This window comes from Syngnathoides biaculeatus, chromosome 20 (assembly GCF_019802595.1).
Source record: "Syngnathoides biaculeatus isolate LvHL_M chromosome 20, ASM1980259v1, whole genome shotgun sequence".
Lineage (NCBI taxonomy): Eukaryota > Metazoa > Chordata > Actinopteri > Syngnathiformes > Syngnathidae > Syngnathoides > Syngnathoides biaculeatus.
This window is the reverse complement of record NC_084659.1, coordinates 12,685,634-12,710,571: the sequence shown is the minus strand read 5'-3', so window position 1 is coordinate 12,710,571 and position 24,938 is coordinate 12,685,634. Positions and strand designations below refer to the sequence as shown.

The 24,938-nt window shown below is 46.4% G+C and overlaps 2 protein-coding genes across 6 annotated transcripts; one reads left to right on the top strand and one right to left on the bottom strand.

Moving 5' to 3' along the window:
* The first annotated feature begins 1,453 nt into the window (after positions 1 to 1,453).
* Positions 1,454 to 17,834, top strand: slc26a5 (solute carrier family 26 member 5). Of its 5 annotated transcripts, XM_061806830.1 has the most exons (19): positions 1,454 to 1,545; positions 2,370 to 2,482; positions 3,408 to 3,628; positions 4,889 to 5,028; positions 5,234 to 5,344; positions 6,289 to 6,464; positions 6,541 to 6,705; positions 6,798 to 7,033; positions 7,236 to 7,383; positions 9,247 to 9,360; positions 9,443 to 9,520; positions 10,799 to 10,894; positions 12,622 to 12,728; positions 12,808 to 12,877; positions 12,977 to 13,069; positions 14,399 to 14,497; positions 14,893 to 15,099; positions 17,133 to 17,187; positions 17,478 to 17,834. In XM_061806830.1, the coding sequence occupies exons 3-19, from the start codon at positions 3,450 to 3,452 to the stop codon at positions 17,603 to 17,605; spliced, it is 2,202 nt and encodes a 733-aa protein (XP_061662814.1). In that variant the 5' UTR covers positions 1,454 to 1,545; positions 2,370 to 2,482; positions 3,408 to 3,449; the 3' UTR covers positions 17,606 to 17,834. The 5 variants fall into 5 exon arrangements, with proteins under 5 accessions (XP_061662814.1, XP_061662812.1, XP_061662808.1 ...); XM_061806828.1 differs by lacking the exon at positions 1,454 to 1,545 and having other exon boundaries at positions 2,371 to 2,482; positions 3,394 to 3,628; XM_061806824.1 differs by lacking the exons at positions 1,454 to 1,545; positions 2,370 to 2,482 and adding an exon at positions 2,640 to 2,829.
* A 1,670-nt stretch (positions 17,835 to 19,504) lies between these two features.
* psmc2 (proteasome 26S subunit, ATPase 2) lies at positions 19,505 to 24,831 on the bottom strand. The gene is made up of 12 exons (XM_061806686.1): positions 24,648 to 24,831; positions 24,347 to 24,384; positions 24,175 to 24,256; positions 23,975 to 24,074; positions 22,508 to 22,639; positions 22,334 to 22,406; positions 22,145 to 22,240; positions 21,825 to 21,989; positions 20,319 to 20,406; positions 20,030 to 20,232; positions 19,837 to 19,933; positions 19,505 to 19,754 (listed from the first exon to the last, which is right to left on the bottom strand). Exons 1-12 carry the CDS (start codon positions 24,715 to 24,717, stop codon positions 19,597 to 19,599), a joined length of 1,302 nt encoding a protein of 433 aa, XP_061662670.1. The 5' UTR covers positions 24,718 to 24,831; the 3' UTR covers positions 19,505 to 19,596.
* Positions 24,832 to 24,938: the final 107 nt, after the last annotated feature.

Below are 24,938 nucleotides of genomic sequence, written 5' to 3'. Positions count from 1 at the left end.
TTCTACCGCTTCTCCGGGTCGGGTCGCGGGGGAAGTAGCTTCAGCAGAGATGCCCAGACTTCCTTTCCCCCAGCCACTTCCTCCAGGTCTTCCGAAGGGATCCCGAGGTGCTCACAGGGCAGCCGAGAGACATAGTCTCTCGAGCGTGTCCTAGGTCGTCCCCGGGGTCTCTTTCCGGTGGGACGTTCCCGGAACACCTCACTAGGGAGGCGTCCGGGAGGGATCCGGATCAGATGACGCAGCCACCTCACCTGGCTCCTCTCAATGCAGAGGAGCAGCGGCTTGACACTGAGCCCCTCCCTGACGACCAAGCTTCTCACCCTATCTCTAAGGGAGAGTCCAGACACCCAGCGGAGGAAACTCAAGATCCAGGATCTTGGTCTTTCGGTCACAACTCATAGCTCGTTCCCATAAGTGAGGGTTAGGAACGTAGATCGACTGGTAAATTGAGAGCTTCATCTTTCGACTTAGCGCCTTCTTTACCACAACGGACTGATACAATATCCGCATAGCTGCAGACGCTCCACAGATCCGCCTGCCGATCTCTCGCTCCATTCTTCCCTCACCTGTGAACGAGACCCCAAGATACTTGAACTCCTCCACTTGGGGCAGGATCTCATCGGCGACCCGGAGAGGGCACGCCGCCCTTTTCCGACAGACGACCATGGTCTCATTTTTGTCATGGTCCTGCCGGTCCACCCCTGGCTGTGCGGGTTGCCGCGCTGATTGGGAGGCGCACACCTGCGCCTCATGCTGGCTGATTCTCCCCGGTGTATATAGGACCATGGGGACGAATGGTCCGGCGCCAGATCGTTGCGGTTCATGCCCCATTCCAGCACTGCCGTATCCCTGATCGTTAACCCGTGTGTACCGACCTCCGCCTGTTCTCCAAGCGAGCCCGTAAGCCTGACTCCTTTGATACTCCTGCGTGCTTTGATCGATCTCCCGTGTACCGACTCCGGCCTGCCCGCTGACCTGCTCTCCACGCCCGATGCCCTGACTACCGCTGCTGCACCTGACTGGCTGCCTGATCCCCAACCTTGGAACAATAAAGGTTTTTCCCGAATTACCTCTGCGTCTCCCGACTCCTGCATTTGGGTCCTACCTCCGTTTCGATGGGTCGTGACAAGATTTGGAGGTTTTGATTCTCATCCCAGCCACCTCACACTCGACTGCGAACCGCTTCCAGTGAGAGTCGAAGATCATGGCTTGATGAAGCCAACAGAACCACATCATCTGCAAAGAGAGGAGGTGCGATGCTGAGGCCACCAAACCGGACACCCTCTGTGCCTCGGCTGTGCCTAAAAATCGGTGACAAAGGGCAGACTTGGCGGAGTCCACCTCTCACCGGAATCGAGACCGATTTATTCCCGGCAATGCGGACCAAACTCTGACACCAGTCGTACAGGGACTGAACAGCTCATATCAGGGGGTTTGGTACCACATACTCCCGAAGAACTTCTCACAGGACTTCCAGAGGGACAGGGTTGAACGCCTTCTCCACATCTAATCTGTTCTACTGCAGGCGGCACGTTGGCTCAGCTGGTAAAGCGTTGACCTCACAGTTCTGAGGACCAGGGTTCTATCCCGGCCCCACCTGTGTGGAGTTTGCATGTTCTCCCCGTGCCAGGCACTCCGGTTTCCTCCCGCATCCCAAAAACATACAACATTAATTGGACACTCTAAATTGCCCCGAGGTGTAATTGTGAGTGCGACTGTTTGTCTCCATGTGCCCTGCGATTGACTGGCGACCGGTTCAGGGTGTACCCCGCCTCCTGCCCGATGACAGCCGGGATGGGCTCCAGCACTCCTGCGACCCTCGTGAGGATAAGCAGCAAAGAAAGTGGTTGGACTGCACTGTCCTTGCACTCTAAGGGGTGAAGCCAAAATTTTGTTTTGTGGTAAACACACCGAAGGTCCAAGTGTTTGCTACGCTAGTGTCCATGCCGATGAGTCAGATAATATTTTATTGGGCTCATAATATCGAACTCATCTCTAAGTTTGTGGCGGCACGACAACTGGAATGACCCTTGACCGACTCTGCTAAAAAAAATTTCTATAGAACATTTCTAAAGAACTGTAGAACTTTAGGACCCAAGTCCTATAGAATTTCTATTGTTTGGGAGAAATTCTATAGAAAATCACAGCCAAAGTTCTATAGAACAAGTTGTCTTGTACAAATTCTATAGAATTCTATGGAATTTATATAGAATTTTTTTTTTTTAGCAGGGGACAGGGACCCAAAAAAATATTTCCAATTTATGGCATTGATATTCGGGGGTTCAAAGATTGTCTTTTCATCGCTGTTAAATCACAGATTTTTTTAAATAAAAAATTAAACAGGCTTTCTCTTTTGCATTTCTATAAAGATGAACCCTTGACATTATTATCGACGTTTTCTCTCGTCATCCGGTCGCCAAGCAGCAACACAGACGTCGAAGTGAAGACAACCGACTTCGACTACAATCTGCGGCACGGAAGCGTAAGCAAGCGTATACATATTTTTAACACATTTTGTGGGTTAATAATTTCAGCTCTCAAACAGTGTTACATAAAAGTCTTATTTTTTCGAATCCAACAATAATCCACAAAAGAAGACGCTTGTTTTACAAACCGGAAGTGAACGGGAAATACGCAAACGAGTGGTTCACCGGTTCGGATGAGGCAATCGCTTGTCGTTTTGCAAATCCGCATTCGCCCGTCCTCGAATCACGTTACCTCCTGTTAAACTTTAAACCCCCCCCCCCAAAAAAAAAAAAAAAAAAAAGGTCACGCTTGTAAAGTTCACGTTTAGCCCGTAGCATCCTAACGCGAGCTGGAGGAGAGGAGGTAAGAAGCTAAGAGCCCCGTTTTTATTTTATTTTTATGATTATTTTGACGAACACTCGTGTGTTAGCTTGCTTTACGAAAGTCAAATAAAAGTCTTCTGGTGAGACTGAGGTGGGTTAATTGATTTCTTAGCTCTTCGCCGACCTCCTAAAATATGTTTTTTTAACGCCATTAATGTCTGAAATGTCTCATGTCATGTTAGCTAGCTAAGGAAGTGAAATTAATACACGAAGCTCGTGACTGTCAACTGACTCTGACCCTAATGAAATCCACGGCACACTTTTATTTTAAAATATAGTATTTATTTAATAAGTCATACCCTGTGGTTCCATTTAAATTAAGATTTTTTTTTGTTTTAACCCCCTTCCCAATTTTAACGTTTCAGAAACACTGACAGAAAAATGTATTTATTTCTATTTTAAATAAATCAGGACTACCTCTAATTATTCTTCCAGTACGTTCAAATCAAGTCTCGATAATGCGTAAAAACATTTTTTTTTTGTTACATAAAACAACAAAGCAGAGGTGTTATTTAATGGCTCCTTACGATCAGCATTCCCAAAGTGTTTCTTGTATAGATTCGCCAAAGGAATGAAGCGAGACTGGAAATAGAAGCGCCGATGGTGTCGGAAGAAGAAGAAGAAACGGCGGCGACGGCGGGGGAAGTGGACGGCGCCGACCGGCCGCTGATGTACAAAATTGAGCGCCCCGTCTACGACGAGGCCCACGTCAGGTCCTGGCTTCTCCACCGCAAAGTGAAGACCACCAGGGCCTGGCAGAAGCTGACGCAGCATTGCCAGTAAGTCAACACACGACGGTGTGTGATAAATATAGCCGTAATGTAATAAAATGTCATAAATGTAACCTTATAATAGAGTGAAACCATCCCTGTTAAAATTAGTTTTATGGGAGACATTCATGTAACAATTCACTGGGCTGACCTCTTGAGTTCCTTCGACTTTTAGGCATTGTCTTTAGTTTTGGTTGAGCTTGATAAGTTCTTCACGCTAACGAGTAGTTTATGGTGTCTTAAATGTGACGCAAAATGAAACCAGTTCCGAAACATGTGACCCTGTTGAGATTGAAAATGTAGTCCAACTCTTTCAAACTCAGTGACTGATTGCATTAGACAGCTAAATTTTGAATGAAATCGACGGTAACGGGTTTTCCAACTACTAGTCATGTTAGGTAACACAAAAAAATGCTTGTACTATCTCAACATCATTTATGATATATGACAATGTGAAATTTTGGTACAGATTTGCATGAGAATCGTTTAAGTTGACGCGCTAGATTTGCCGTCGCGGGCCGCGCAAAATCATGCCGTGGGCCGAATCTGGCCCCTGACCCTTGAGTTTGACCCCATTGATGATACTTTTGGAATTAACCACATATTTATTTACACATGATGAACTGATAACAAAGCATGATGAAATGTAAATACATATATATATATATATTAATAAGAAATGCTTTTTGCAATGTGTACAGCGACGTATTAAGTTGACTGAATAACAAATATGCACAAAATGTATTGCTTCATATGGCAACCCTGATAAGTACATTTTCCATAATTAATATTCAAAATGATCAGATAAAACTGTTCAAAAGCCAATGCCCCCTCTTAAAAAAAAATATATATATATATCTATATAAATAAGGAATGTTTGTTGCAATATGTGTACAGCAACGTATTATGTTGACCTAATAACAAATATGCACAAAAAGTATCGCTTCATATTTTTTCTTTTTTTTTTTTAATTGCAACTCTGAGAATAAGTTTTTCAAAATATCATAGAAAATACTAGATCGCACCCTCAGGTGGCAGTTTGAGATGATATTTGGAAAAATATGTCACGTTTGACATGACTTTGTGGCTGTTTTTGACATGTAACATAAATTCTAATCATGGAAAAATACAAAAGCAACAATGATTGAATTACATGTTGTCACGTGGATCATAAAATGACGTAATTTGGATCCATGTGTCAAATAATAATTTGTTTTTCTTGTGTTCTGAAATCGTTGACTAAATAAATCCGCTTCTCTCTTTACTCAGGTGTTCTTCCCAGCGGGCGAAGGCGGCGCTTCTCAGCTTCCTCCCGATCATCACATGGCTGCCGAACTACCCAGTCCGGGAATACCTGTTTCACGACGTGGTCTCGGGACTCAGCACCGGAGTCGTGCAGCTCCCTCAAGGTGAGCGGCCTTTCGGTCCCGGCAGGGGTTTCATCTGGGATGACAACGGATGAAGCAGGCCGTGGCCCGTTGCCAACTCCCGAGGCGCAGTTTGTTGCGCCCCGCCGCTTTGCATTTGGTATCTCTGTAACTTAGTAGGACGGTTTTGCTTATGATTTCAACAGTTTATTTACATAACTCTCTCTCTCTCTGTTTCGTACCAAAGGTCTCGCTTATGCTATGCTGGCTGCTGTGCCTCCAGTTTATGGTCTGTACTCATCGTTTTACCCTGTCCTGCTCTACACTTTCTTCGGCACATCCAGACACATATCCGTAGGTGAGGACAAAAAAAAAACATTGTTTTGATTTTTAAAAACTGTAAAATTAATATTGGACTCCGGACAAAAATATGGAGTGAGATGTTTTTTTTAATTGTGTCAAACCACATGCTTGTAAGCTGTTTCTGCAATCAGCGGCGTGCGCCATTGATAAAAAGAGGCAACTGATGACCCATCCATTTTCTGTGCCACTTAGGGTCAGGGTCAGGACCGCACCAGACAAAATACTGAAATAATGTTGGTTTAATCTCAATTTACTCACAAATTGGATTACACAATGTCAACAAACATAGCCACAAACGTGATAAAGCGCAATTTCTCATGTAAAATACGCACCCGTGTATAATACACATTTGATCAAAACATGAAGTATCATCAGTATTTTGTTTTTTTTTGGTTTTTAAACAATTATTCGGAAGTTAAGCGCCTTATTTGAACACATCAAACTTTTACTTTCTTGCTCTTATTTTGAAATACACAGCTCTACTTTTATTTAGTCCATCCATCCATTTTCTTAGCCGCTTATCCTCACAAGGGTTGCGGGAGTGCCGGAGCCTATCCTAGCTGTCAACGGGAAGGAGGCGGGGTACACCTTGAACTGGTTGCCAGCCAATTGCAGGGCACATGGAAAATCGCACCTTGGGGCAATTTAGAGTGTCGAATTAATGTGTGTTTTCGGGGTGTGGGAAGAAACCGGAGTGCCCGGAGGAAACCCACGCAGGCTTGGGGAGAACATGCAAACTCCACACATGGGGGGCCGGGATTGAAACCGGGTCCTCAGAACTGTGAGGCCATTTTTATTTAATGAATGAAACAAAAACATGGGTACAATAAATTTTAAGTGCTAGTTTTAAACGCAAATACACAGGCTCTCAAGCGTATTCATAGAATGTGGCCGTGGCGATGATCATATTTGTGTACTGGGGTTTTGTGGCGTTTGCAGGCACCTTCGCAGTCATAAGCCTGATGATCGGGAGCGTCGCGGTCCGGGAGGTGCCCGACTTCCACAGCCCAGCCATCAACGGGACCAACCAGTCCGCCGCCTTGGGCGTGGCGGATCGCGACGCCAGGAGGGTCCAGGTGGCTGTGGCGCTCACAACCATGGTGGGAATCATTCAGGTCAGTTCGTCCGCGAGCTCCCGTTTGCCGGTTCGGGTCCACCGTCCCCGAGAAGATAACCTTGTCGTACTTTTAGGTCCTTTTGGGTCTGCTCCGCTTCGGCTTCGTGGCGATTTACCTGGCGGAGCCCCTGGTGCGAGGCTTCACGACGGCGGCCGCCGTACACGTGGTGGTGTCTCAGTTGAAATACCTGCTGGGGGTGAAGACCAAGCGTTTCAGCGGCCCGCTCTCTGTTGTATTTGTGAGTTTGTACGTGTGGGCATGCTATATTCACGAGTTCAGAATTTGCTTGCGATCACTCTCATCGGTCGTCCTCTCTCTCTCTCGTTGCAGAGCGTCAAGGCCGTGCTTAGTCACATCACCCAGACTAACGTCACCACGCTCATCCTGGGCCTCGTGTGTCTGGTCTTCCTGTACGGGATCAAAGACCTTAACGAGCGCTTCAAAAAGAAGCTACCCATCCCCATTCCTGGGGAGATTATTGTCGTTATCGTGTCGACCGGCGTCTCCTACGGGATGACATTGGCGGGTCAATATAACGTTGACGTGGTTGGGAAGATACCGACTGAGTGAGAGTCCACGCATCTTGTGTCTGTGCTCGTAATATCTAGCGGTATCGACTGAGTTAGGCGTTATCTTCGTCGTAAAGAGCCTGATAATTGACGTTTATGACCCGTAAATGTATAGATTTGCCATATATGATGTGACTATCTTCGCGCTGGAATGTATCGTGTATGAAAAGGGTACTAGCGTCCTCTTTTGTGTCGTCAGGCTTCTCCCACCTGTGGCCCCAGACTTCTCTCTGATCCCCAGTTTGATCACCGACTCCTTCGCCATTGCCATTGTTGGCTTCTCCATGGGAATCTCGCTGGCCAAAATTTTTGCCCTGAAGCACAACTACACGGTGGACAGTAATCAGGTGCGGGGAAACTTTAAGGATCTACTACATCCGAGGCACCGCACAAATTACCTTTTTCGTCATGCTAAATTCAAGATGCCAAAACGCTATTAGTTAAAATTTGTGTGTTGTGTTTGTCAACATTAGATTTCACATGGTTGATTCAAGACCTGTCGGACCGGTTTCTGGATTGGCTGTTGGTTGTCGAGACAAGACTGTGACAGTTTTCATCGAGATCATGGAAAAAGAAAAATCCAGAAATCACATTATATGATTTTTTTTTTAATGATTTATTTGTGTGACACAGCTGCAAATAAGTATTTGAACACCCGTCTATCAGCTAGAATTTTGGAGCAATCATTAGAAAAAGGAAGAACCAAAACATGACTGTCAATCTCAATCGGAGTGGAGCCCCGTATAAGATATCACCTTGTGGGGTCTCAATGATCCTTAGAAAGGTGAGGAATCAGCCCAGGACTACACGACAGGACTTGGTCAATGACCTGAAAACAGCTGGGACCACCGTTTCCAAGGTGACAGTTGGTAATACACCAAGACGTCACGGTTTGAAGTCAAGCATGGCACGGACGGTTCCCTTGCGAAAACTAGCACATGTCAAGACCCGTCTTAACTTTGCCAATGACCATTTGGATGATAGAGAGGAGTCATGGGAAAAAGTTTTGTGGTCAGATGAGACCAAAATGGAACTTATTAGTCATAATTCCACAAACTATGTTTGGAGGAAGATGAATGATGAGTTTCATCCCAAGAACACCATCCCTACTGTGAAGCATGGGGTGGTAGCATCATGCTTTCGGGGTGTTTTTCCTGCACATGGGACAGGACGACTGCACTATATTAAGGAGAGGATGACCGCGGCCATGTATTGAGAGATCTTGGGGAACAACCTCTTTCCCTCAGTCAGAGCATTGAAGATGGGTCGTGGCCGGGTCTTTCAACATGCCAACGACCCGAAGCACACAGCCAGGAAAACCAAGGAGTGGCTCCGTAAGAAGCATATCAAGGTTCTGGCGTGACCTAGCCAGTCTCCAGACCTAAACCCAATAGAAAACCTTTGGAGGGAGCTGAAACTCCGTGTTTATCAGCGACAGCCCAGAGACATGTCTGATCTAGAGAAGATCTGTTTGGAGGAGTGGGCCAAAATCCCTCCTGCAGTGTGTGCAAACCTGGTGAACAACTACAGGAAACGTTTGACCTCTGTAATTGCAAACTGTACTGTACGAGCTACTGTACCAAATATTAACATTGGTTTTCTCATATGTTCAAATACTTATTTGCAGCTATGTCACACAAATAAATTGTTAAAAAATCATACATTGTAATTTCTGGATTTTTCTTTTTTGATTATCTCTCTCACAGTGGACAATTTCAGACCCCTCCATGATTCCCAAGTGGGAGAACTTGCAATATAGGAGGGTGTTCAAATACTTATTTTTTCTTCACTGTACTTTGTCTGAATTCGAACGTGTGTGCTGTCTAACTGACTCAAATTGATAACCCTTAACGCCTTCATAAAGCTCGTATACTTCACAGTCTTCTCGGAACCCTTCAGAATAATGTTCATCGCTCGAATTATCGGAAAATTCATCGGCGTTCTTCCAGTGTATTCCGACGGGATCCATGTTGTTGTCACAACGTCCTGCGCCACGCCCACGATCGGCTTTTTCCGCGACGTTTCCGTCCTTTTCCGGCGGATGCAGCAATGTGCGATCACTTATTGCAGATAACTGTTCCCTTCATAACGGATTTAAGATTCGTATTCATCATAAAAACTGTATAATATTCGCAAAAAGGTGCGTTGGGATCTCGACATACACTTTAACCAACCGGATCGCCGAGTGCTAACCTCGCTTTCTTTTGCAGGAGTTGATCGCCTTCGGCCTGTGCAACTTCGCCAGCTCTTTCTTCCAAACGTTCACCATCACTTGTTCCATGTCGAGGAGTCTGGTGCAGGAGAGCACGGGGGGCAAAACGCAGGTCACTTGCGAAGTCCGGTCTTGTGAAAACCGTCACGGTGACCCGATCTTACGTTGACTTGCCGTGTCTGTTTTGTTTTCAGATTGCGGGGCTGTTGGGGTCTCTCTTGGTGCTGCTGGTGATCGTCGCCATTGGTTTCGTCTTTGAGCCGCTCCCGCAGGTGATTGCAACATTATAGACATAAACCCTGCTGCCTCGACAGTTGCTGTTAACGTGTAATTTTTAGCTGTATGAATATTTTTCAAGCATGCATTTGTGTGATGAGACAATTTTGCTCACAAGATGGCCAATGTCGTTTTTATCCTTCAGATCTGATCCTATTTCAGTGTTTGCCAACAAGCATTTACATTTACATAAAAATAAAAAAAACCTCACAGGACCGCACCAAACAAAATACTGAAATAATGATAGTCTCATCTCCATTTACTCACAAATTGGATGACACAATGTCAACAAACGTGCCACAAACGTGATAAAGCGTAATTTCTTGTGTATAATGCGCACCCGTGTATAATACACAACCCCTGAGTTGACCTAAAAACTCTGGAAAACGCTTCTACCGATTTTAAACTGCATGTTTAGAGCACGTGATTTTGCTTCTACACACATGATCATCTATATTTTGTTCTTTTGTTTTCAAATAATTCTTCTGAGGTTAAGCACCTTATTTGAACACGTCAAACTTCTACTTTCTTGCTTTTATTTTGAAATACACAGCCCTACTTTTATTTTGCCCATCCATCCATTTCCTTAGCCGCTTGTCCTCACGAGGGTCGCGGGAGGGATGGAGCCTACCCCAGCTGTCAACGGGCAGGAGGCAGGGTACACCCTGAACTGGTTGCCAGCCAATCACAGGGCACATAGAGTCGCACTCACAATCTTACCTATGGGCAATTTAGTGTCCTATTAATGTTGCATGTTTTTGGGATGTGGGAGGAAAATACCCACACAGGCACGGGGAGAACATGAAAACTCCACACAAGGAGGGCCGGGATTGAACCCGGATCCTCAGAACTGTGAGGCCAACGCTTTAACATCCGAACCACCGTGCCGCCATTTTTATTTCGTTAATGGAAAAAAAAAACCACACACACACACACATAGTTGTCCTTACTTAGGTACAATTAAAGTAAACATGAAGGCCAAGGTGAAAATTATTTAAATTTATTTTAAAGCGATCCATATTAAATTGTCAAGCATGATCATTACACGGAACATAACCAGAAAGAAATTGATTGTTGATTCATCAGTCATATAAAACAATAGTAATACACAGATTCCTACAGGGTGTGTACATTTATGAGCACAACATTACATTACTTCCTGCTGCACCCTTGTTGGTCTCGTACGGCAATTCAGGAAAGTGGGGTGGGTGGGTGGGATGTCACTGCCACATTCCAAATAATAAGCTCCAGTTTTTGTGTTTTCTGTGTCCTAGACGGCATTGGCGGCCATCATCATGGTCAACCTGCTGGGGATGTTCAAACAGTTCCGCGACATCCCAGCTCTGTGGCGCACCAGCAAGATTGAACTGGTCAGTCAAAGTAAAACAATGCGTATCCAGTACTTTACAGCATTTGGACTGTAGTACGGTGGTTATATTTTCTCCTGCTCGGCTTATTTTTAAGATAGAGTTGCGAGATTCTGAATCTGTATTCTTGCAAAGTAGTCTTGGCTTATTACAAGTAAGGTATATTAAAGGGGAAATCCAATGGTTTGCATGAACAGTGTATTAATAGGTTATGTAATATGTGCCCTATTTTTACAATGTGATGTTAAATCCTCTCTCATTTAAGAGTGTTTTGAGAAGACAATGAAGAATTTTCAGGGGCGCTGCCATTTTTGCGAGTCACATGATATACGTGGGCGGATGTGACGCGTAACAGAACCATCCGGGTTCTTTGGACGGAAATAACGCGGAGTCTGAGGAGCGAGCTGAGCTTTCAGGTGGCGGAGGCCTTTAGCTGCGCTTTGGTGGTGGCGGAGGCCTTTAGCCTCGCTTTGGCGTCTGGGGCTAACGGCCTCCGCCGCCTGGAAGCTCGCTCGCGGCCGCCGCCGGAGCTTGTGGCCCACCTTCGGTGGTGGCGGAGGCCTTTAGCATAGCTTGGGCGCCAGGGGCTAACGGTTTCCGCCGCCTGGAAGCTCGCCTGCGACCGCCGCCGGTGCTTGTGACCCACATTCGGTGGTGGCGAAGGTCTTTACTAACTTTGATGTCCGGGGCTAATGGCCTCCGCCGCCTGGAAGCTCTCGCTCCGGCTGCTTGCAGGAGCTTGTGGCCCGCATTCGTTGGTGGCGGCTGCCTTTAGCCTAGCTTGGGCTTCCGGGGATAACGGCCTCCGCCGCTGGAAGCTCGCTCGCGGCCGCCGCCGGAGCTTGTGGCCCACCTCGGTGGTGGCGGCGCGGCCTTAGCCTAACTTTGATGTCCGGGGCTAACGGCCTCGCCGCCTGGAAGCTCGCTCGCGGCTGCTGCAGGAGCTTGTGGCCCGCATTCGGTGGTGGTGGCGGCGGCCTTTAGCCTAACTTTGATGTCCGGGGCTAACGGCCTCCGCCGCCTGGAAGCTCGCTCGGGCTGCTCCAGGAGCTTGTGGCCCGCATTCGGTGGTGGCGGCGGCCTTAGCCTAGCTTGGGCTTCCGGGGATAACGGCCTCGCCGCCTGGAAGCCGCTCGCGGCGCCGCCGGAGTTGGGCCCACCTTCGGTGGTGGCGGAGGCTTAGCATAGCTTGGGCGCCAGGGGCTAACGGTTTCCGCCGCGCCTGGAAGCTCGCCTGCGGCCGCCGCCGGAGCTTGTAACCCACATTCGGTGGTGGCGGCGGCCTTTAGCCTAACTTTGATGTCCGGGGCTAACGGCCTCCGCCGCCTGGAAGCTCGCTCGCGGCTGCTGCAGGAGCTTGTGGCCCGCATTCGGTGGTGGTGGCGGCGGCCTTTAGCCTAACTTTGATGTCCGGGGCTAACGGCCTCCGCCGCCTGGAAGCTCGCTCGCGGCTGCTCCAGGAGCTTGTGGCCCGCATTCGGTGGTGGCGGCGGCCTTTAGCCTAGCTTGGGCTTCCGGGGCTAACGGCCTCTGCCGCCTGGAAGCTCGCTCGCAGCCACCTCCAGAGCTTGTGGCCCGCATTCAGTGGTGGCGGAGGCGTTTAACCTAGCTTCAGCGTCCGGGGCTAACTGCCTCCGCCGCCTGGAAGCTTGCTCGCAGCCACCGCCGGAGCTAGCACTGGATTTCCCCTTTTTAAAAATAGACAAACGTAATATTTTTCCTTGATCCAGGCCATCTGGTTGGTGACGTTTGTGGCATCCGTGCTCTTGGGCTTGGATTACGGCCTTCTCTCGGCCATCGCTTTTGCTTTACTGACAGTCATCTACAGAACACAGAGGTCCGTATATTATCGACGATTATATAATTTCAATGCCATTCAGGTCGAAGGTGCAATTTCTTTGACTTTTGTCTTGCAGTCCCAAAAATGCTGTCCTCGGGCAGGTTCCCGGCACAGGACTTTACTACGATGTGGATGAATACGAAGAGGTGAGTGGAGAAAATTGCGCTGAGAACCGAGTGACCTGGCCAGATCCCCCCCACCCAGACCCCCTAACGTTGACCACCTGTGATTTGTCTTGTACCAAGGCGGCGGAATGCGAGAGCATAAAAATTTTCCACTCCAACTCTTCCATCTACTTTGCCAACAGTGACCTTTATGTGAGCGCTCTGAAACAAAAGGTAATCCTTTTTCACTCGTGACGACCGCATTCTACCACACCGACTCGAAACTGGACGTTATCCCGTCACGTGGAGCAACGGGCCTGTTCTGGTGAAATTTTTATGACCATCCCTTAGATCAGAGGTGTCCAAAAAATGTTGGTCACGGGCCACATTGGAGTTACGGTTTCCTTTCAGTGGGCCGTTCTGACTGGGAAACCTTTTCAAGTATTTGTTTGGAAACACAAAGGAATTTAATAGCTGGAGACTTTCGTTCTAATACGCCATCGCCAGTTTAAGGTCATGAAAAAGCTTCATTAAGGTATGACAGGGGTACGCATCACTGCATGTATGTAATCCATCCATCCATTACCTACCGCTCTTCCGGGTCGGGTCGCGGGGAGGGGGTGGAGGTGGGGAGCAGCTTCAGCAGGGATACCCAGACTTCCCTTTCCCCAGCCACTTCTTCCAGCTCTTCCGTAGGGATCCCGAGACGTTCCCAAGCCAGGCGAGAGACATAGTCTCTCCAGCGTGTCCTGGGTCTTTCTCGGGGTCTCTTTCCAGTGGGACGTACCCGGAACACCTCACCAGGGAGGCGTCCGGGAGGTATCCAAATCAGATGCCCCAGCCACCTCATCTGGCTCCTCTCGATGCAGAGGAGCAGCGGCTCAACACTGAGCCCCTCCCTGATGACCGACCTTCTCACCATATCTCTTAAGGGAAAGCCCGGACAGCCTGCGGAGGAAACTCATTTCAGCCGCTTGTATCCGGGATCTCGTTTTTCGGTCACGACCCGCAGCTCATGCCCATAGGTGAGAGTAGGAACGTAGATCGACTGGTAAATTGAGAGCTTCGCCTTTCGATTTAGCTCTCCCTCTTTACCACAACGGACCGATACAAAGTCCGCATCACTGCAGTCGCTCTCTTGATCTCCCGCTCCATTCTTCCCTCACTCGTGAACAAGACCCCAAGATACTTAAACTCTTCCACTTGGGGAAGGTTTTCATCCCCGACTCGGAGAGGGCACGACTGAAGACCATACACGTAATGTTGTGCTCAATATTTATGATGTATGACAATTTGAAATTTCGGTACAGATTTTCACACAAATCACGGAAGCTGACACGCTAGATTTGCCTTCGCGGGCCAGATCCGGCCCCCGCGCCTCGAGTTTGACACCCGTGCTTTCGCCATTGACTGAGCTGGAATTCACGCAAGCTAGCAAGTTAATGTGTGACAACAAATCCGTGCTTGCCACATTTCAGGAGATAGAAAACCTGTTTTTATGTGGAAACTTATTTTATGGCCTGCATTTTTGTCATATCTCCGTGGCACGTGTTTGTTTTACAGACGGGTGTAAACCCGGAACAAATACAAGCTGCCAGAAAAGCTCAGAAAAAAGGGAAGGCTAACAGCTGTGTGACGCGTTTGCCGAAGAGACACGCTGAGGTAGGTTCCCTTGTTTTTTTTGAACATTGCGTGTTGCCTGGCGATGTGCGACATGTTTGCACTGGTTAAATATGTATTGTGCTGTTTATTTGCTTTTGCAACTGCAGTTGTGTCACGTACTGCACAGGATTGTAGAAATGCTGACAGAATATCTTGTACTCGTTCGTATCAGTTAGGCAAATTACCACCACGGTGAAATACTCAAGTTCCTAATACTTTAGACTCATATTTAGTCCTCCATTTCTAAAATGTCGTGTACTGCATACTTCAGCCTCCCACTGTGTACAGTAACGGAACCCCCCTGGCTTTGATCATCCACATTTAGTTGACATACAGTTTTTGTTTCTCCAAAACTTTTTCGCTAAGTCTGAAGAGAGACACATTTTTCTTTTCAGGACAAGGAACGAGGTACGACGCATGAGGTTCTGTCCTTCGGCAAAACCGCGGGGGAGCAGACAAATGGCAGTCTGGGAGAAGGTCTTCGAGAGACCGATTCCGAGGAGGTTACCTTCCTTCAGTCTTGCAGCTCCGTCCACTCCATCATCCTGGACTGGACCCAGGCTGCCTTTATTGACTCTGTGGGAGCCAAAGCCATCAAGCAGGTTATTACATTTATTTCGTTTTGTCACCGGTGTCAAACTCGAGGCCTGAGGGCCAAATCTGGCCCGCCTCATGATTATTATGTGGTCTGTGATGGCAAATCAACTTACATGATTTTTGGGACATCCATCCATCCATTTTCTTGGCTGCTTATCCTCACAAGGGTCACAGGAGTGCTGGAGCCTATCCCAGCTGTCAACAAGCAGGAGGCAGGGTACACCCTGAACTGGTTCCGAGCCAGAATGCTCCAAAATGTCTTAGTCATATATCACAAAGAATAACATTGAGGTATTATGAGCATTTTTGTGTGACCAAACATGGACAGTCATAATGGCCCTCTGAGGGGAAACTGTGGCCTGCGACAAAAATGTGTGCAACATAGTATACAGTGAAGAAAATAAGTATTCAAACACTCTTTATTGCAAGTTCTTTCACTTAGAAATTATGCAGGGGTCTGAAATCTTCATTGTAGGTGCATCGTCCAGAGGTCATCTAAAAGAAAAATCACAATGTATGATTATTTTTTAACTATTTGTGTGATATAGCTGCAAATAAGTATTTGAACACCTGAGAAAACCAATGTTAACATTTGGTACAGTAGCCTTTGTTTGCAATTAGAGGTCAGACGTTTCCTGTAGTTGTTCACCAGGTTTGCACACACTGCAGGAGGGATTTTGGCCCACTCCTCCACACAGATCGTCTCTAGATTAGACAGGTTTCTGGGCTGTCGCTGAGAAACACTGAGTTTCAGGTCCCTCCAAAGATTTTCTCTTGGGTTTAGGTCTGGAGACTGGCTAGGTCACGCCAGAACCTTGATATGCTTCTTACGGAGCCACTCCTTGGTTTTCCTGGCTGTGTGCTTCGGGTCGTTGGCATGTTGAAAGACCCGGCCACGACCCATCTTCAATGCTCTGACTGAGGGAAAGAGGTTGTTCCCTAAGATCTCTCAATACATGACCGCGGTCATCCTCTCCTTAATACAGTGCAGTCGTCCTGTCCAATGTGCAGAAAAACACCCCCAAAGCATGATGCTATCACCCCCATGCTTCACAGAAGGGATGGTGTTCTCGGGATGGAACTCATCATTTGTCTTCCTCCAAACACGGTGAGTGGAATTACGACCAAAAAGTTCAATTTTGGTCTCATCTGACCACAAAACTTTCTCCCATGACTCCTCTGTATCATCCAAATGGTCATTGGCAAACTTAAGATGGGCCTTGACATGTTCTGGTTTAAGCAGGGGAAGGAACCTTCCGTGCCATGCGTGACTTCAAACCATGACGTCTTGGTGTATTACCAACTCTCACCTTGGAACCGGTGGTCCCAGCTCTTTTCAGGTCATTGACCAAGTCCCGTCGTGTAGTCCTGCGCTGATTCCTCACCTTTCTAAGGATCATTGAGACCCCACGAGGTGATATCTTGCATGGGGCTCCACTCCCATTGTCATTGACCATCATGTTTAGCTTCTTCCATTTTCTAATGATTGCTCCAACGGTGGACCTTTTTTCATCAAGATGCTAGGCAATTTCTCCATAGCCCTTTCCAGCTGTGTGGAGTTTTACAATTCTGTCTCTGGTGTCTTTGGACAATTCTTTGGTTTAGGCCATCTTACAAGTTTGAGTCTTACCGATTGTATGGGGTGGACAGGTGTCTTTATTTAGCTAACGACCTCACACAGGTGCATCCAATTCACGATAATACATGGAGTGGAGGTGGACTTTTAAAGGTGGACTAACAGGTCTTTGAGGGTCAGAATTCTAGCCAATAGACAGGTGTTCAAATACTTATTTGCAGCTGCGTCACACAAATAAATCGTTAATCATACATTGTAATTTCTGGATTTTTCTTTTTCCATGATCTCGATGAGTGGACGATGGACCTATGACGCAAATTTCAGACCCCTTCATGATTTCTAAGCGGGAGAACTTGCAATATAGTAGGGCGTTCACATACTTAAGTTTCTTCACTGTACCTCAAGCACTGATTAGGAAGAAATGTACGCTAATAGTTCAGTTCATACTGTGCGTCTTTGCAGGTCATTAAGGAGTACGCAGCAGTAGATGTTCGAGTTGTCATCGCCGGATGCAACAGTAAGTAATCGTGACAGATGTTGAGGGTACAGTGGAACTGGCTAAAATTGATCACAGGCAAAATAAAAATTGTTTTTGAAATGTATGCCTCATAAGTTAAAATTTTGAAGTTCAAACCATCACCATTGAGGGTCACTGAACGGATTGTGACAGATCTATTAAAAGATGGCCGACACGAGTAAGAAATAGACAAGAAGGAAAAAGGAGCCACCTAGCATTGAACGCGGGACAGAACTTACGATATGATATTTTCACTTTTAATCAGACACATTTCTGCTTGGACCACCTAGGAAGTCTGCTGTCTGATCTGGACCAGTTGCAGTTCTTCGGCGGCGTGACGAGCCCCGAGATGGTGTTCCCCACCCTTCATGACGCCGTGTTGCACTGTCAACGTTCCCCGCCCAATCTCTCCATCTGATGACGACCGGGACGGTCATTCAAATTGAATATGGCGTCTTTTGCGCTGTCGTGAAGCACTCGAGGGCTTGTGCGAATGCCCGAGGATTGAAACGAATCCATCCTCAAGACAAACCTGCTTGTTGTTAACACTGCGTTGTCGTGTACGTGCTGGATATATTTGCAGTATCGGTTGAACAGAGATTTGTTGTTTCCTAAATGCATCTCAAGTAAAAGTCTATTTTCAAGAACGTCTCTGTTTTCATATTTTGGGGTACAATCAATAATGGCAGTTGCTATGGAAATACAGTGAAGAAAATAATTATTTGAACACCCTGCTATATTGCAAGTTCTCCCACTTAGAAATCATGGAAGGGTCTGACATTTTCATCGTGGGTGCATGTCCACTGTGAGAGAGATCATCTAAAAAGGAAAATCCAGAAATCACATATGATTTTTTTTTTTAAACGATTTGTGTGACACAGCTGCAAATAAGTATTTGAACACCCGTCTATCAGCTAGAATTCTGACCCTCAAAGACCTGTTAGTCTACCTCCACTCCATGTATTATCCTGAATCAGATGCACCTGTGTGAGGTCGTTTAGCTAAATAAAGACACCTGTCAACCCCATACAATCGGTAAGATTCAAACTTGTAAGATGGCCTAAACCAAAGAATTGTGCAAAGACACCAGAGACAGAATTGTAAAACTCCCCACGGCTGGAAAGGGCTACGGAGAAATTGGAGAACAGCTTGGTGAAAAAAGGTCCACTGTTGGAGCAATCATTAGAAAATGAAAGAAGTGAAACATGGTGCTAAACATCAATCAGAGTTGAGCCCCGCGCAAGATATTACCTCGTGGGTTCTTATTTATCCTTAGAAAGTTGAGGAATCAACCCAGGACTACACCACAGGACTTGGTCAATGACTTGAAAAGAGCTGGGACCACCAGTTCCAAGGTGACTCTTGGTAAGACACTAAGACGTCATGGTTTGAAGTCACGCTTGGCACGGAAGGTTCCTTCCCCTGCTTAAACCAGAACATGTCAAGACCCGTCTTAAGTTTGCCAATGACCATTTGGATGATACAGGGGAGTAATGGGAGAAGGTTTTGTGGTCAGATGAGACCAAAATAGAACTTTTTGGTCATAATTCCACAAACAGTGTTTGGAGGAAGACGAATGATGAGTTCCATCCCGAGAACACCATCCCTTCTGTGAAGCATGGGAGTGGTAGTATCATTCTTTGGGGTTTTTTTTTTCTGCACATGGGACAGGACGACTGCACTGTATTAAGGAGAGGATGACCGCGGTCATGTATTGAGAGATCTTGGGGAACAACCTCTTTCCCTCAGTCAGAGCATTGAAGATGGGCCATGGCCGGGTCTTTCGACATGACAATGACCCGAAGCAAAGCAAAGCAGGAAAACCAAGGAGTGGTTCCGTAAGAAGCATATCAAGGTTCTGGCGTGACCTAGCCAGTTTCTAGACCTAAACCCAAAAGAAAATCTTTGGAGGGAGCGGAAACTCCGTATTTCTCAGCAACAGCCCAGAAACCTGTCTAATCTAGAGAAGTTCTGTGTGGAGGAGTGGGCCAAAATCCCTCCTGCAGTGTGTGCAAACCTGGTGAACAACTACAGGAAACGTTTGACCTCTGTAATTGCAAACAAAGGCTACTGTACCAAATATTAACATTGTTTTCTCAGGTTTTCAAATACTTCTTTGCAGCTGTGTCACACAAACTGTTAAAAAAAAATCATACATTGTGATTTTTCTTTTTAGATCTCTCTCACAGGGGACATGCACCTACAATGAAAATTTCAGACCCCTCCCTGATTCCCAAGTGGGAGAACTTGCAATATAGCAAGGTGTTCAAATACTTATTTTGTTCACAGTAATCCTTTTAAAAAGAATTTTCTTGACTCGTGGAGTAAACTTTTATTTTTAACATCTGACGACAAAAAGACATATTTCTTGACTACCTGCTTGAAGTAAAAAGCCAAACTGGAAAACACTTAATTGTAGGTCATGTATCTGGGGGTGGCGCTGAACTTGGCGTAAGACTTGATGACTTTGTTCACGGCCTCCAGGAAGTCCTTCTCGGTGGCGATCTTCCTGCGAGCTCTGATGGCAAACATGCCGGCTTCGGTGCACACGCTGCGAATCTCAGCACCTGGCAAGAATATTAAAAAATGTCACGATGGGAAAACATGTCAACAGTTTCCACTCCATTCAGTTTTTTTTTTTTTTTTTACCTGTGCTGTTGGGACAGAGGCGAGCGAGCAGCTCAAAGCGAATGTCTCTCTCCACGCTCATGGAACGAGCGTGGATCTTGAAAATGTGCGTGCGACCCTGAAGCCCAAAATAAAATCATATTTGAGGAAATATTTTGAAATATTTTTTTTTTTTGGGGGGGGGGGGGGGGCTGAATTGTGAGGGGTGACCCACCTCCAGATCAGGCAAGCTGAACTCAATCTTCCTGTCCAAACGTCCGGGTCTCATCAAGGCCGGGTCCAGGGTGTCCGGTCTGTTGGTGGCCATCAGCACTTTGATGTTGCCGCGCGGGTCGAAGCCGTCCAGCTGGTTGATGAGCTCCAGCATGGTCCTCTGCACCTCGTTGTCCCCGCCGGCGCCGTCGTCGAACCGCGCGCCTTGTCGGTTCGAAAACAGAACGGGATACAATCATCAGGCGAAATAAAATCCTGCATCAAAATAAAAAAAGAAGTGGACAGCGTACCTCCAATGGCATCAATTTCATCAAAAAAGATGAGACACGCCTTTTTGGTCCTGGCCATCTCAAAGAGCTCACGCACCATTCGTGCTCCCTAAATGGAGGTGAAATCATTAGTTAGGATGATAAAAAAAACAAACAAACAAAAAAAAAAAAACATATGTACCCCATTTTCACAGCTATAAGGCACATAAATATCTTGAATTTTCTCCAAAATGGAGAGGGTGCCTTATAATGCGGAGCGCCTTACACATGATCCGTTGTCCAAAATTTGTAACCGACTGGAAGCATTTCCTACTGACACGCTAGTTACATCGAGGAAAAGAGGACCTGTAAGAGGACAGCTAGTGGAAGTTCCAGGAGGAAGTGTGGGCGTGGAGAGGACGCTAAAGGCAGCCGAGCTTCCAGGCGGCGGAGGCCTTTAGCCGAGCCTCAGTGGCGGCGGAAGCCTTTAGCCTAGCTTCGGCGTCCGGGGCTAATGGCCTCCGCCTCCCGGAAGCTCTGCCCGCGGCTCGCCGCCGGAGCTCGCTCGTCATACAACGCGTCATTCCCGTCCGAAGAACAATCCGCGGGTGCCGGCCCGGAGCTCCCGGGGGCCTTTGTTTACGCACTTATGTCAGGCGTAGGCTTCTGGGTAGTCAGATTCCGCCCGAAAAATATTAATTACAGCCACAGGTTCAAATCTGTATGGAAGTATTCCTCCGTCTTCCCGATCAATCAATACTGCTATTTCTTCGTCAGATGAGGATAAATACGAGAAATCGGTGCTGGCCATAAATGGTGTCCCATGTAATCGAGCCTTTGTTGCGGCACGGTACACGTCACATCCGCGCACGTAGGTCATGTGACTTGCGAAAATGGCAGCACCCCTGAAAATTCATATTTGTCGATTTAAAAAATCTTCTCAAAACACTAAATGAGAGAGGGTACATATTAAAATATAGGGTACATATTACATAACCTATTGGATACACTGTTCATGCAAACCACTGGATTTCCCCTTTAAAGCATACGGTAGCATGCATGCACGCTATTTAAAAAGGCACCCGGAGGAAAACTCGAGTTTGGTTGTACTTTTATGAAGCATCTAACATTGAAAACAGTGAACTTGGTTGTACTTTATTGAAGTATTTAAAAAGCGTGCATGCACACTACACCATGGTTTCGGCTAGTATCTCTATACAGCTATACTGTCTAGCTACACAGTTAAATCCTTAAATAAAGTACAACTGAACTCACGATTTACACTGTCAGTGTGTTGACTCGTGACTCGCTTCCACCGCTCGTAGTGCGGGGAGAAAAAAAGTGTAAGCTTGTTCTTCTGCTTACATAATTAAAAGGTGGAATTGTGCCTCACTGTCTCTCGAGCGTCACAGTGCCTGCGCCTAAAAATACGATTTACTTTCTTTGTGTATTAAATTCTGGAATTGCACCCGCATCTGACACTGCGCCTTTTAATACGGTGGGCCTTATAGCCGTGAAAATCCGGTATGTGATCTCGGCCGCTCTTACCTCGCCCACGTACTTCTGGACCAGTTCAGACCCGATGACTCTGATGAAGCAGGCGTCCGTCCGGTTGGCCACGGCACGGGCGCACAGAGTCTTTCCGGTACCGGGCGGTCCGAACAGCAGCACGCCTTTCGGAGGCTCGATGCCCAGGTTGACGAAGCGCTCGGGCTGGCGAGAGATAAAGAAAACAAATCGATTAACCGGTCGGACCTAGAATTCACCGATCGGATCAGAATCGTGTACTGTAATCGTAATTTTTATTTGGATTGTGGGTAACATGTTTTGATTTTGGACTAATCCAGTGCGCGAGGTGCACGACTCACGTGGAGCAGGGGCGTCTCAACTACTTCCCGCAACTTTTCAATCTGTTCCTTACAGCCACCGACGTCACTGTAGGTCACATCGGGTTTCTCCTCCACCTACAACGAGAACAATTAAGAGTTACTTAGCAACACGCATTGTAAATTAATATGTCATTTGTAAATATAGACGTTTGGCTGCTGCGTTTGTACCTGCATCATGGTGACGGTTGGATCAATTTTAGGAGGCAGGGGAATATGGATCTGATATTTGTTTCTGTCGACACTAAAAGGACAAAAATGAAGTTTCCGGCGTCAGAAACTGAGCTCTCGTCGCTAATTGGAATTCTTCTTTTTTTTTTTTTTTTTTTTTTAATCCTTCCTCACCCAACTCTCATCCCTTCCTCGATGTCAGTGGGCGCCACCTGATCGCTCAGGTCCACCACAAACTTGGCAAACTGCTTGACATTGATGATGTATTTGGGGTCCTCGGAGTCCGCGTTGATTATCTTTGTGCATCTGTTTAAAAAAAAAAAAAAAAAAAGTTCAAATACAACGCCGGGAGCAGGAAGCCCACATCTACTTCTTTCGGCTTGTCCCGTTAGGGTTCGCCACAGCGTGTCATCTTTTTCCATCTAAGCCTATCTCGTGCATCCTCTTCCTTGACACCCACAGTCTTCATGTCCTCCCTCACCACATCCATCCACCTTTTCTTTGGTCTTCCTCTCTCGCTCTTTTTTGCCTGGCAGCTCCATCCTCAGCACCCTTCTACCAATATACTCACTCTCTCGCCTCTGGACATCGAAGTCTGCTCTCTCGAACCTTGTCTCCAAAACACTCCAAGCAACATCTTCATTTCTGCCACCTCCAGTTCTGCTTCCTGTTGTTTCTTCAGTGCCACCGTCTCTAATCCGTCCGTCATGGTCGGCCTCGCCACTGTTTTATAAATCCTTCATACTAGCGGAGATTCTTCTGTCACATAGAACACCAGACACCTTCCGCCAAGTATTCCAACCCGCTTCATTCCTCTCCTTTCCAGTGCGTGCCTCCATCTTTCTAATTTTTCCTACGCTTGCTCCCAGCTGTCACTGCAGAGGTATCCATTACTACCGCAAACAGGAAGGGGCTCAGCGCGCATCCCTGATGCAGTCCCACCTCTCCCTTAAATTCTTCTAACACACCAACGGCACACCTCACCGCTGTTCTGATGCCCTCATACATGTCCTGTACTATTCTAACATATTTCTCTGCCACACCAGACTTGCGCATGGAGTACAACAGTTCCTCTCTTGGTACTCCGTCATAGGCTTTCTCTAGGTCTACAAAAACACAATGTAGCTCCTTTAGACCTTCTCTGTCCTTTTGCACGAGCATCCTCAAGGCAAATAATGCATCTGTGGTACTCTTTCTAGGCATGAAACCGCACTGTTGCTCGCAGATACTTACTTCTGTCCTGAATCTACCTTCCACTACTCTTTCCCATCACTTCATTGTGTGGCTTATCATCTTTAATCCTCTGTAGTTTCCACAGCTCTGGAGATCGCCTTTGTTCTTAAAAATGGGATTAGCGCACTTTTCCTCCATTCTTCTGGCATATTCTCTCCCGCTAGTATTCTACTGAGTATGCCCACATCTACTCTTACGTTCAAACTAAATATTCACCCCTGGAGACTGTTCTGAAGATCGCTTCACTCATTTTTACTCTTCATGAGTTTCTAAATCTTGAAGTAATTACAGCTAAGATTTTAAATCAAATTCACAGCCACTGAAACATGTTCACTTCAATTCCTCCAAATCTTTCCAATATTTTGCAAATCCTTACTAAATATGATTTAAAAAAAAAAAAAAAAACACCTTGCAACTTGTAGCGGTTGTTCACTTTGAAGAGTCTGTTTGTCAGCGGCAAGATCCCAGAGAGCGGGTGGCGCCAGTCCCGTGTCCGACTCCTTAATACCTGGCACAGTCAGAAAACCATACGGTATGTTGATATGGTATTTGCAGTTTATGTAAATTAAGGTTTACAGTTCCTATTTGAGGAGTCCTTTTAAATTCACCTGTAAGCTCGTTGATCTTTTTGAGCAGCTGTTGGATGTCATCCTCCACTTGTTTTATCTGCCTGGAGTAAGTGCTTTGACCCTGGTGATGCATAACATTTACGGTGATTAAAACGCACAAATGTGTTTCATGATTATGACTTGGATTATTATGGGGGGGGGGGGTACTCACGTAAGTCTTCAGCAGAGCGATGTCGCCTTCATCCAAAGCTGGATGGGAAATGAACACAAAGTCAGACAACTGGCATTGTTATGACAAGCGGGATCTTGAGTTTGTATTGAGTCGCTAAGAAAAACTGACATTTTGATGATAATGTCAAAAATGTCAACACTTTATCCCTGAACAATTAACATTTTATTTGTCAAGATAAATCTCGCGGTTACCGACCTAGCTAACTTTAGCTCAGGCAGCTAATATCTGATATTAACTAAAAATACAAGACGCTTTCTCTTTCTATCTTTTGAAAACACACCTCTGATTGGCGAGTCATCTTTGTCCTCCTCTTTTGTCTTCCTCTGGTCATCTCCTAAATAATCCGGCATATTTAATTTGGGAATTGATTGTTATTGACTATCAGTGGACGAGCGGCTAAATAGTACGATTACACAGCAGCTTTGCGTTTCCGTCGCTCGACCGGAAATACATGGCGGAGGGTGATTACCGACGCAAAAATTGTCCCCCGATTTATTTGAATTCTTTTACACTGAATAAATATTTAACAACCTTGCAAAAAAATAATACATGATGTAAAATGTATCATTTT

Bases quoted from the DNA above. Each gene is read 5' to 3' on its own strand.
- slc26a5 (XM_061806830.1), top strand. From the start codon at position 3,450: ATGGTGTCGGAAGAAGAAGAAGAAACGGCGGCGACGGCGGGGGAAGTG. The intron at 3,629-4,888 runs GTAAGTCAACAC...CTCTTTACTCAG, and splicing joins AAGCTGACGCAGCATTGCCA to GTGTTCTTCCCAGCGGGCGA. The intron at 14,498-14,892 runs GTAGGTTCCCTT...TTTTCTTTTCAG, and splicing joins TGCCGAAGAGACACGCTGAG to GACAAGGAACGAGGTACGAC.
- psmc2 (XM_061806686.1), bottom strand. From the start codon at position 24,717: ATGCCGGATTATTTAGGAGATGACCAGAGGAAGACAAAAGAGGAGGAC. The intron at 21,990-22,144 runs GTGAGTCGTGCA...ATCTCTCGCCAG, and splicing joins TTGAGACGCCCCTGCTCCAC to CCCGAGCGCTTCGTCAACCT. The intron at 19,755-19,836 runs GTAAAAAAAAAA...TATTCTTGCCAG, and splicing joins CCTCTGTCCCAACAGCACAG to GTGCTGAGATTCGCAGCGTG.